Raw genomic sequence first — 12,382 nt, 5'->3', positions numbered from 1 at the left:
AAGAGAAATTCCAGGGGCAGGGACGCCTGGGTGGCTCAGTTGGTTAAGCAGCTGCCTTCGGCTCAGGTCATGATTCCAGCGTCCTGGGATCGAGTCCCACATCGGGCTCCTTGCTCAGCAGGGAGCCTGCTTCTCCCTCTGCCTCTGCCTGCCATTCTGTCTGCCTGTGCTCGCTCTCTCCCTCTCTCTCTCTGATAAATAAATAAAAAAATCTTTAAAAAAAAAGAAATTCCAGGGGCAGAGTCTAAATCTAACAGAACCGATACCTTGTCTAGTGCAACAACCTCAGTTGTGGGCGCCTGGGTGGCTCAGTGGGTTAAGCCGCTGCCTTCGGCTCAGGTCATGATCTCAGGGTCCTGGGATCGAGTCCCGCATCGGGCTCTCTGCTCAGCAGGGAGCCTGCTTCCTCCTCTCTCTCTCTGCCTGCCTCTGCCTACTTGTCATCTCTCTCTGTCAAATAAATAAATAAATAAATAAATAAAATAAAAAAACAACTTCAGTTGTTACTGTAATACATTAGACCATGCAGGAATCTCCCCCAAGAGGTATGCTAAGGGTGAGGAAATCTGTGAACAACTGTACTAGGTAAGTTGTCTGAAAATGCAGGGGACTAGCCTAGTTTGTGACATTCTTCTCGGAGAGGACTCTTTCTTTGCTCAAGAGCATTGCCCAAAGTGAATCACAACCTCATGCCTATTTTCAGAAATCAACCTTTCGTTTATCCTTTTGACCTCCTAACAGTACTAAAACCTGGACCAGTTATAATTCAGTGAACTAGTAATTACATATTTCATGCTTGATTATACTGTCTTTATAATCAGATGTTACCAATACCAGTATTTCCCACCACACTTACCTTAGTGCCTTTCATGAAATGGGATAAAATGCCACCACTAAAAAGAGTGTCAGACCACCTGAACTGAGTATCAATTTCCAAGGTATTTGTATTAACACTGGTCTTCCTTCCCTAATGTAGACAAAGGTAGGAAAGAAACTTCACATAAAGTGGCTTTGAATCTTGAATATTCAAGTACATTGTCCGTTTTTTACTTTAGAATAACTGGGAGTTGTTTTGTTTTGGGGGTGAGAGCACAGAAGGAGTCTGGAAATTGAAAGAGGAAAAGAACAAGGCAGGGACATAACCAGTGAGACAGTTGCACAGATGACTCCAAGGCCTTTGTGGAAACCACATGGCAGGAAGGTTGGGGCCATTTACCTTCTACCAGCTAAACTCCAGTTGGGCACTGGATTCCTCTGATGGAAACTCAGAGAAGCTAACACATGACTTGGCTTTTTCCAGTGGGGTACTCTTGGGAGACTGCCCATGCTGCTGACTCTGCCTAGCTCTGCAGGCAGAAGCAGCAAGAGACTAAAGACGTTTTTCCCCTCTTATATAAGCAAGCCCCACTACTTGAAAATGCATTACCAAAAAACCTAGCCAAAATGATCTGTCCTAAACTAGCTTGAGTATACACCTTCTCCCGGAAGTACTCCCGTACCTACCTACCTCCCCAAGCCGGGTTAGGTGCCTGATCCTTTGTTCTCTCAGCTCCTACCCTGTAGCTACGTGGCTGCACTAACCCCAACATGATGATGTTTCAGTATCTCACTAGAAAAGGCTTAACTTTTTTGTGTTTTTTATAGTCTGCTGAAACCTATGGACCAATTTTCAGAATGTTTTTCAATGCACGAAATAAAATACATAGGGTTACAAAAGAAACCAATTATATTGAAACATAGTTCTTCACTCCAGACAACCTCTGAAGTATGAAGTCCTTGAGGGCAGGAACTCTGTCTTCATCTCTGTACTGCCAGTGCCTAGCACAAAGCCTGGCACGTAGATGGTACTTATAAATGTTTATTTAATGAATGAACAGAAATATAGATGGCTACTGCCAAGTCAGCCTGAGGAATGATTCATTGCAACTGCTTGTGCACATACCAACGGCTTGCATATTTCTCACACTGAGATTATTTAGACCGGGGCTCTGAGGAAACCCCCTCTCAACAACCTGGAACACAGCAGCTAGCAATAACGACAGGCTATTGGAAGACCAGGAAAACAACAAAGCTCATGTATTTCCACCAGCCAGAATATTCAGATAGTGAAAGTAAACAGGTTCTGTCTTCAGGAGGAGGAGATCTCTTGACTTTGGAACCGTGATGCTCACACTACTTTAAAACACTACAGACAGCTGAAGGAGGAAAGTAAGAAACCTGAGCTAGTGTGTGGGTGTTCTCCAGGGCTCCTCCTCTGTCCTGAATTGGACCTCCCATCTCTGGGAAAGAGAAAAGCGTCCCTAAAAACCATGATAAGCACATGTCATGTGCCTTTCTAGGTTCAAGTAGCAGTTTTAGGCTTAGATAGAAACTCTGGGTTTGTTTATGTACCATCAGAAAACCTAAAGAAGTAATAATAAAAGCCAATTCCCTCACTAAAGGGCCAAAGGTTTGTTCTAAGCTGATTGCTACATCTATTAAACATTTTGAAGAGAAAAGTAAAACCCCATACAATTTTAAAGCTCAAAGCCACAACTATATGGGGTTCAGAAATTTAACCCTTAAGGCTTGTTAAGATTGGCCCTCCCAAGTTAGAGGGGCTTCTCTAGCTATTAAAGCCATCTGAGGGATGGCAGAACAGTTTTCATTTGCTTGACAATAGGGTTTCCAACATCTGTTGGAAGAAACATGGCTTCAGGTAGGTGCCTTCTCTTAAGAAAAAAAAAAAAAGGAAACTATAGGTCAAAGTTTTGCTTTTAATTAAAAACCAGAAACCAAAAAAAAAAAAAAAAAAAAAGCTTCCCACTCCTAAGGTGTGTGCTTTCTTTTTTGACCTTGTTTTCCTTTAAATTGTCTGCAGTTTCCCTATATTTGTCCTAGTGCAGTAAACAATGCAATCAAAGAAATAAAAACCAGGATCCACTCTTGCCCCAAACACTGAAGATGGTCAAAGAGCAGGAATCACAGCACGGAAAATGGCCCAGCTCTAAATATACAAACAACATTATAAAAATAATAATAATAACCCCCCAAGATATTATTATTGACATTCCTGGTACATCTCCTATAATATAATCTTGCAGACAATGCTTCTTTCCCAGGGAGTCCAGCTTGCTCAGGAGGAGACATCTACTTGGTGCCGCAGGATAGGCCGGGGCTGTTGAGTCTTCCCTGCAAAGCCTAAGGTTTTTTTATGAGCTTAATATCTCACAGAAACATCTGTGGTATAAATGGTATAAATGAATCTAAAAGAGAATGAAGGCAGGCAGGCACCTGTCACTGTTCTCCAAATCAGCCAAAAAGCTGAAAAGCGTGGGATCCAGGAGACAGATGCCATTAACAATTGAGGGATGGAGGGTAGAACAAGAGGAAGCACCAAATGAGTGGCTGCTTTTGGTTCCAAAGCCAAAAAAGGGCCCCACCAAAAAGGGCAGCTGGTCTAGATGAGGAACTCCCTGCGCCTGGAGTCATGCAATAAAAATGATGGCCTTGGAGCCCCACCCCCAGGACAGCCACAGTCCAAGAACCAGAGAAATTTACACCACAACGCATATTTGCAAATGAATGGACTGATCCTAATTTAGGAGGGTTAAGTGCTTTGACAAAGTTGGGAAGGGAGGGAAGGTGAGCTTTGATCACAAAGCACAGCTGTGACAACCAGGGATTTCTGTTTCTGCAAAGCCACAGGCCCCTGGGCCCCTGATGCCACTTGGTCCAAGGAGATGTACCCTTCCACTTATTTCTGGCCTCTTCTCAAAATGGCACCCGTGGTAATAACCCTTCGAGATAACAAGAGGCATCAGTTGCACTTCTGGAGCTAAGATAACTTCCTTGCCCCATCCTGGCCAAAGCACTTCCCTTTTTAAGCTGCTGCTGGTATGCCACCTTCCCCTCCAAGTACAGTTCAACTTTCTTTCATTTCAGTTTTGCAGCGGCCTCTGAGGGTCCTTTCCAGGACACAAAAAAAGTATCCTTCCACTTCCATGTGTGGGTGGGCTGCCTTCCAGTGTCAGATCTGCATTCCAGAGTTTGGTCAATGCATCTTTACAAAACTAAAACCACATGCATACACAGACAGACTAGCCTGGAAAGGGCTTTCTGATTATCCTGATGCCTTCCCTAAAAGAAGTAACTTTCTTGGTGTAAAAGGATTAGGACACTGAGTGACCTACTCTCAACTTCTGGAAGGACAGCTTTGTTTTTGTCCATTTTTCAATAAGGGGGTGGGAGGTACCCAACATTTTCAGTTACAACAAAGAGATTTTGTTTAAAAAAAAGGATCCTATGTGGAAATGAGTGGGACAATGATAAAAATAAACAAATAATTAAAATTCCAAACCAAAACATATCTCCTGGCCCCGAGATCCCCAGTTAATCCTCTAAGACCACAATCTCCACATTGTGGACTTGATGCTGGTGGTCTTCCATCTCAGCCACAACTTTCTCCTCAGTCCTCAGCTCTGTCTCCAAAATGACTGCTTTGCCCTCAGTATCCTCAGCCTCTGGATCTGGGGCCGGGTCAATCTCAATGATGGTCTGCCCATCCTCCGAGGTGCTTTCAACAGCCTGGATTGCTGAGGTGAGGCCGGATTCCATGGCCACCAGCTCCACGGGGCTCACCATGGTGGTCATGTTGCCCAGGGTACTCCCATCCTGCATGGCGGTGGAGCTTAGCAGTGCCAAGCTAGACGAGGGGTGGATGGTCACTGTGTCTGGGGAGCTGCTCTTGGCAGAGGAGACCACTGTGGCATAGCGGAAGAGCTGAGGGCCAGAAGGCAGTGTGTGAACAGTCACAGGACTGGAGCCCTGGCTGAGGGTGGCCACTGGAATATTGCCCATGGAAAATGACTGGCCCACTGGGGTGATGGTGATGGGGGAGATGACTGTGAACTGAGGCTGCTGGACCGGAGGAGAAGGGCTCAGGACTGTGGTGGAAGCTGGCCGCTGGAGCCGGGGCCTTTTTGGAGGCTTGGGAGTGCTCACAGGCATCAGTACCACATTTTGAACTGTCTGGGATTTCAGCCTGTGATCCTGAGCTTGCTTCTTCTGCTCTTCCAGCTGGCGTTCCAACTCTGGAAAGAAAAGACAGACTTTGTGTGGAGAGAAGTATATTCTTGGGAACAGTGAACGGAGTCAGGAAACCTGAGGTCTTGCCCTGGCTTTGCCACTATATGGCTTCATTGTTTTTAAAACAAGAAACAAAACTGGATGATTTTTAAAATCCCTCCAGCAACTACATTTCATTGTGTGACTATAGGCAGGGCAACAATTCAGAATCATTTTCAGGCTGTGATCCTACTACAGCCCAGTCCTAGAAGCTCCTGTGGCATTTTGTCACCTGTCACCAAAATGCAAACCAAAGAAGCCTGCTGTTGCTCTTGTGGCTTATAGATGCCCTGCCTGGATCTCCAGATGATAATAAGGAATATTTGCACAATCCTGGAACTAACATGGACCTACAGAAGAACTACAATGGCTGCTCCAAAAAAACAGTGATTCCCAAACTGTCCTTCAAGGCAGGATCACCTTGCTGGTGACCTTAGTTTACCAAATGGCCTTCGTCTACCATTAGCACCCAGAGAAGTCTACAGAAAATTACAGAGGAAGTCCCTAAGAATTATAAACACTAAAAGAGGTCTTAGAGCACTAACACATTCATTTTTTTTAACTGGGACCCAGAGAGGTAAAGTGACTTACTTAAAGTCTCAGAGTTTGGGCCAAGACAAAAGTCTTCTGATGGCCAACTTGCTGGCTTTTCCATCACAATGTGCCTATCACTATCCCTCTCCCAATGTACAATCCAACCCTGGTGACCACTGGTGAGTCGGGTTCTAGACCAGAACTTCTTCTACTTCTTAGTACCTGAGAAGCACTCAATAAATAATCAGTTACATCTGGAGAGCACTTTGCTCCTATGGAACACCAAGAGCAAATCAATTCCTTGCTGAGAATCAAAGGAGTAGGCAGGGATCAAGAGCACATTAAAAAAATTTTTTTTTTCACTCCAAATTTTTAAATACTGCCTCATACGTTACAAAATACTGCATTTTTTTTTTCCATTTTCAGTAGTAGTCAAAGAAATGTAAACCTCAAGAAGATAAAAATTACATGGGGTGCCTGGGTGGCTCAGTCAGTTAAGCATCTGCCTTTGGCTCGGGTGATGATCCCAGGGTTCCAGGATCGAGTCCTATATCGGGCTTCCTGCTCAGCTGGGATCTGTTTCACCTTTTGCCCCCACCCCCTGCTCATGCTCTCATGCTGTGCACTCTCTCTCTCATAAATAAATAAAACCTTTGAAGAAGTTAACAATTACATCTATAATTTTTATTTTTTTTTGTAAGATTTTTTTTTTTTTTTTTAATTTGACAGAGAGATATCACAAACAGACAGAGAGGCAGGCAGAGAGAGAGGTAGAGGGAAGCATCTATAAATTTTTTAAAAAGTTAAATCAGAAGGCGCCTGGGTGGCTCAGTGGGTTAAGCCGCTGCCTTCCGCTCAGGTCATGATCTCAGGGTCCTCGGATCGAGTCCCGTATCGGGCTCTCTGCTCAGCAGGGAGCCTGCTTCCTCCTCTCTCTCTGCCTGCCTTTCTGCCTACTTGTGATCTCTCTCTGTCAAATAAATAAATAAAATCTTTTAAAAAAAAAAAAAGTTAAATCAGAGACTATTATACATCACAACATCCAATGTTGGTATGTTCAAAATGGTGACATAATATTCTTGGAAATTTGGCAACAAGTCATAAATATCCATAAAACAATTTTCAATACCATTTAACTTGAAGCTTAGTTCTGGGAAGTAGTTTAAAAGCACATAAAAAGAAAAAGTTATATTCATACAAGTTCACTGCAACAAAATAAGCTACTGAAGAAGAACCTGAAAATTTAAATGTCATCCTTAGAAGAATGTCTAGGTAAAGTACTGTGTAGCAACTTGGAAAAATATTAATATGTCACAGTGGAAAAAGCAGAAAACAAAACTTTATGTGTACTATGATTAAACCTATCTTAAAAAAAAAAAAATATGGACAAAGAGCCAGAAGCCCACATTCCTAACAAAAACCATTTTTTTGAATAGTGTGAAATTTCAAGGTGAAAGCATTGGATTAGGAGTAAGAAAGCCAAGTTCTATTCCAAGCTTCACTGCCAAGTACTGATGTGGCCCCAAGGCAAATATTTATCCTCTTTGTGCCTATACTAGGTCATCTATAAAACAGGGACAATAGCCTCTAACATTCTTAGGAGGATCAAATGAAAAGGATCTCATAGTACTCAGTAAACTGAGTTGAAAATATATACTGGTTAAGTTTAAGACAACATATATTGGGGCACCTGGGTGGCTCAGTTGGTTGAGTGTCTGCTTTCAGCTCAGGTCCTGATCCCAGGGTTCTGGGATCCAGCCCCATGTCAGGCTCCTTGCTCGACAGGGAGCCTGCCTCTCCCTCTGCCTCAATCCCCTGCTCGCTCTCTCTCTCTCTCGGATAAATAAATAAAATCTTAAAAAACAAACAAACAAAAAAACCATAAATTGTTCTTCTCTTACCAAATAATCTTGCCTCTTGGCTTAAGGACTAACTATAATATATTCTGCATCATTCAAAGGTGATATAGTCCATACCTCTGACTTGTTTTGTATCTCTCACCCACCTTACCCAAAACCTTTTCTTGATTCTCTCTGGGTATAAGTGACAACTCCTTTTGTTCTTCCCCCATACCCATTATATGCCTCAGTTACAAAGCTGACTACTTTTTGCCCTTATTTCTATGTCTGCTTTCCCTTGAGTTCCTTAAACACCATGAAGAGTGTGAAGCTGTCTTAGTCAACATTGTATTTCCACAACCTAGTTTGGACACAGTGCAAATTTGTTTTTTAAAGATTTTATTTATTTATTTCCCAGTGAGAGAGAAAGAGAACACAAGCAGGGGGAGCAGCAGAGGGAGAGGAAGAAGCCAGCGGGGAGCCTGATGCAGGACTGGATCCCAGGACCCTGGGATCATGACCTGAGCGGAAGGCAGACGCATAACGACTGAGGCACCCAGGTCATTCCAGAGACAGCATAAATTAAGTACTTGATTAAAAAGAGTTAAACTGGGCGCCTGGGTGGCTCAATGGGTTAAGCCGCTGCCTTCGGCTCAGGTCATGATCTCAGGGTCCTGGTATCGAGTCCCGCATGGGGCTCTCTGCTCAGCAGGGAGCCTGCTTCCTCCTCTCTCTCTCTGCCTGCCTTTCTGCCTACTTGTGATCTCTCTCTGTCAAATAAATAAATAAAATCTTTAAAATAAATAAATAAATAAAAAGAGTTAAATTATTCATGTGCTTATAATTTCTGAATACCACAAATAATGGAGGTGATAAATTTATAATTATCAAAAGATGCAATATAGATAATGTAACAAAAACAAAGGCCAATTTGTTTCTTCTGTCACTATTGATATTACTGGATAAATGGAGCAACTGAGCAGACATCTTAATCCTCCAAGATATGAAAGGAGGACCATGATGAGGAAGGAAGGAAGGAAGGCAGGTAGGTAGGTAGAAAGGAAGGAAGGAAGGAAAACAGGATGGAAGAAAGGAAGCCAGTCCCAAAAGAAGTCCAAAGAGAAATGGCAAGACTCAAGGATATTAGTATAATATCATCTAAGAGGAAACAAGTTATACACACCTGTCAGAGTATAGAGAAACTGCTCTTCTCCCTGCTCTACTTGGTTCCTTCTGTTGTCCAATACCTTCTTCACTGTGTCCATTAGGCCAAATGTATGTGCTACATTGTTGAGAACAGCAGCATCTATTTAAAACAAAGACATGCCTGTCAAGTTAAAAAAGAAGTGTTTCCCCAGCTCTCTGTTGTACTGCTTATAAATATGAAACAACCCAGGAATGATGATACTATTCTAATTGCATTTTAAAAAATTTTGGCAAAGATTTATCAGATGTATAATTAACTTTGTTATAACTTATACATCTTTCCATATAAATAAATACAAAAATTTAAAAAATCTTGCATCTGGTTATAAGTTCTGACTTGTGGTTTAGAAAACATGGTCACTCTAGATAGAGCTAAGTTTGAATCTCAGTTTTATGGTTTCCTCCTATCTGTGTGAACTTAGATAAGTCATTTCACTCCTCAGTTTTCTCATCTGAGACAAAAGGGCCTAATAATACCTACCTGGCAAGACAGACATGAAGATCAGAAATATCGTATTTTAGGGGCACCTGAGTGGCTCAGTTGGTTAAGTGACCAACTCTTGACTTCGGCTCAGGTTGTGAGGTCGAGCTCCACATCAGGCTCTGCCCTTGGCATGAAGTCTGATTGTCCCTTTCCCTCTACTGCTCCCCCTGCTTGCTCTCCTTCTCTCTCAAATAAATAATTCGAGTCTTTTTTTTTTTTTTTAAAGAAACAGCATATTATTAAGTGTCAAACATGGGAACTGACATACAGTGTTATTCATAGTGTTATCTCTGTTCCTCTTTAAACAAAACTTCTTAAAAGCACTGTCCGTAGTTGCGGTCATTACTTCCTTAACTCAGACCACTTCTCCACCTACAGCTCTCTTCCACAATCATCTCATCCAGTTCCATGCTTTTAAATAACATGTACATGCTGAGAACTCCCACATGCAGATCTCCAGCCCTAACCTCTTTCCTGCATGCCAGATTTCATACTCCATCTAGCTGAGTAACATCTCCATTTGGAGGCTTCATAATCATTTAGCGAGTCAAAACTACTTTTTTTTCTTTCTTTTTTTTTTTAAAAAGTAAGCTCTACGCCTAACATGGGGCTTGCACTCACAACCCTGAGATAACGAGACACATGTTCCACCCACTGAGCCAACCAGGTGCCCCAAGACAAAACTAACTTTGAGGGGTGCCTGGTTGTCTCAGTCTCTAGAGTATGTGACTCTTGATCTCAGGGTTCTGAGTTCAAGCCCTACACTGGCTATGGGGTCTATTTAAAAACAATAACAACAACAAGTAGTACTAACTAGTTAGTACTAACTAGTACTAACTATACTAACTACAACTCTCCCAGTGATCTTCATCTTAGGAAATGTTGTTACCATTCATGGCTCAGGTCAAAAATGTATGAGTCATCCTGGATTTCTGTCTTTCTCTTTTATCCTACATCCAGTCCCTCAGCAAAACTTGTCAGCTCCACACTCAAAATATACCCCCGATAAGATCACTTCTTCCCAGGTCTACCACTATCCACCCTAATCCATGCCACCATCATCTCTTGCCTGGAGTAATTCCTTTAGGAGTCTCTCAACTGATTCCTTTTTCCTTCTCTCTTTTTTTAAGTAGGCTCCATGCCCAATGTCAGGCTTGAACTCACAACCCTAAGATCAAGAATTGCACTCTCGGGGTGCCTGGGTGGCTCAGTGGGTTGAGCCTCTGCCTTCGGCTCAGATCGTGATCTCTGGGTCCTGGGATTGAGTCCCGCATCAGGGCTCTCTGTTGGCGGGGAGCCTGCTCCCACCCCCACCCCCTGCCCCGCCTCTCTATCTACTTGTGATCTCTCTCTCTGTCAAATAAACAAATAAAATCTTTAAAAAAAAAAAAAAGAGCTGCACTTTCCACCACTGGAGCTAGCACACACCCCTCCCAACTGATTTCTTGCCCCATACAGTCTATTCTCCACATGCAACTGAAGTGATCTTTTAAAAATATAAAAAATAGGGGCGCCTGGGTGGCTCAGTCATTAAGCGTCCTCCTTCAGCTCAGTTCATGATCCAAAGGTCCTGGGATGGAGCACCACATCAGGCTCCCTGCTCAGCGTGAAACCTGCTTCTCCCTCTTCTAAGCCCCCTGCTTGTGTTCCCTCTCTCGATGTCTCTCTGGCAAATGAATAAATAAAATCTTTAAAATAAATGAAATAAAATAAAAAATATACAACTACATAAAACTATAAAAATGTCAATAAATCCTTTTCACTCCCCTGCTCAAAATAACTATGATGGCTTACCATCACCTTAAAATAAAACCAAAGTTCTAACCAAAGCTTATCTAAAATGTCCTCTCGGGGCACCTGGGTGGCTCAGTTAAGTGTCTGCCTTCGGCTCAGGGCATGGTCCCAGGGTCCTGCGATCGAGCCCCACATCAAGCTCCCAGCTCAGCAGGGAGCCTCCTTCTCCCTCTCCCCACTGCTCGTGCTTTCTCTCTCTCACTCTCTCTCAGGTAAATAAAGTCTTTTTTTTCTTTTAAATTCAAAAATCTTTTTTAAAGATTTTATTTATTTATTTGACAGACAGAGATCATAAGTAGGCAGAGAGGCAGGCAGAGAGAGGGGGAAACAGGCCCCCTGCTGAGCAGAGAGCCCAATGTGGGGCTCCATCCCAGAACCCTGAGACCATGACCTGAGCCGAAGGCAGAGGCTTTAACCCACTAAGCCACCCAGGCACCCCAATAAATAAAATCTTAAAAAAAAAAAACTAAACTGTCCTCTCTATTCCTCTCCAACCTTATCACCTATCACTCTCCTATATCCTCGTCCACTGTGGCTGCCTCAGAGCTTCTATAATTCTTTGAACCTATGAAGCCCATTGCAACTTCAAGGTCTTTGTTCCTTCTACCTGAAATGTTCCTTCTCCCAGCTCATCACATGGCTAGCTTCTTCAATTCAGGTCTCTGCTTAAAGCCACTTCCTTAGGGAGGCCTTCCTTGATCACCCTAAAAGACTCATCCCTGCTTTCTAAATTACTTGCCTTTTCCCCTCCAAGAACATGAAAAAAAGATTCTACTGTAAAGTTTAAGGGTATTTATATAATGTATGAATTATAGAGAGGTAGTAAGACACAAGTAACAAATCTAGGAACTCACTGACACACAAGCTTACGAGGTATTATAATGACTCTTTTTTAAAAAAAAAAAGATTGATTTATTTATTTGACAGACAGAGATCACTAGTAGGCAGAGAGGCAGGCAGAGAGAGAGGAAGAAGCAGGCTCCCCGCTGAGCAGAGAGCGCGATGCGGGGCTTGCTCTCAGGACCCTGAGATAGTGACCTGAGCAGAGGCTTTAACCCACTGAGACACCCAGGCGCCCCATATTATGACTCTTTTTTTAAGTAAACTCTACCCCCAATGTGGAGCTCAAACTCATGACCCCAAGATTAAGAGTAATATGCTCTACGACTAAGCCAGCCAGATGCCTGTCATCACAACCCTTTTGTATCAAATGATTAGAGCATCCTTTTACATTATGCACAGCAGCAAGTACCCTATGGGTATTTGGAAAGAGCTGTAAGTGCACACAATTGTTCTGGAAACCCTAAACTGATAGATATGAGACTCATCTAAAACCAGGTAGCTTTCTCCAATTTTCAGACTCTACCTATCTATATGTAATAGAGAGAGAGCCTGCTTTCTGGCACCATTTATAAAGGCA

General features: G+C 42.8%; 1 protein-coding gene across 7 annotated transcripts in view; it reads right to left on the bottom strand.

Moving 5' to 3' along the window:
• Positions 1 to 2,804: 2,804 nt before the first annotated feature.
• Positions 2,805 to 12,382, bottom strand: part of GMEB1 (glucocorticoid modulatory element binding protein 1) — a 35,058-nt gene continuing 25,480 nt past the window's right edge. For all 7 annotated transcript variants that reach the window (XM_044237598.1, XM_044237592.1, XM_044237599.1 and 4 more), the window contains exons 9-10: positions 8,662 to 8,784; positions 2,805 to 5,072 (exon numbers count right to left, since the gene is read on the bottom strand). In XM_044237598.1, the coding sequence (XP_044093533.1) occupies positions 4,372 to 5,072; positions 8,662 to 8,784 (824 nt within the window). In that variant the 3' untranslated portion in view covers positions 2,805 to 4,371. The remainder of the gene's footprint in view (positions 5,073 to 8,661; positions 8,785 to 12,382) is intronic.

Source organism: Neovison vison, chromosome 2 (assembly GCF_020171115.1).
Source record: "Neovison vison isolate M4711 chromosome 2, ASM_NN_V1, whole genome shotgun sequence".
Taxonomy (NCBI): domain Eukaryota; kingdom Metazoa; phylum Chordata; class Mammalia; order Carnivora; family Mustelidae; genus Neogale; species Neogale vison.
This window is presented reverse-complemented; position numbering and strand designations above follow the sequence as displayed.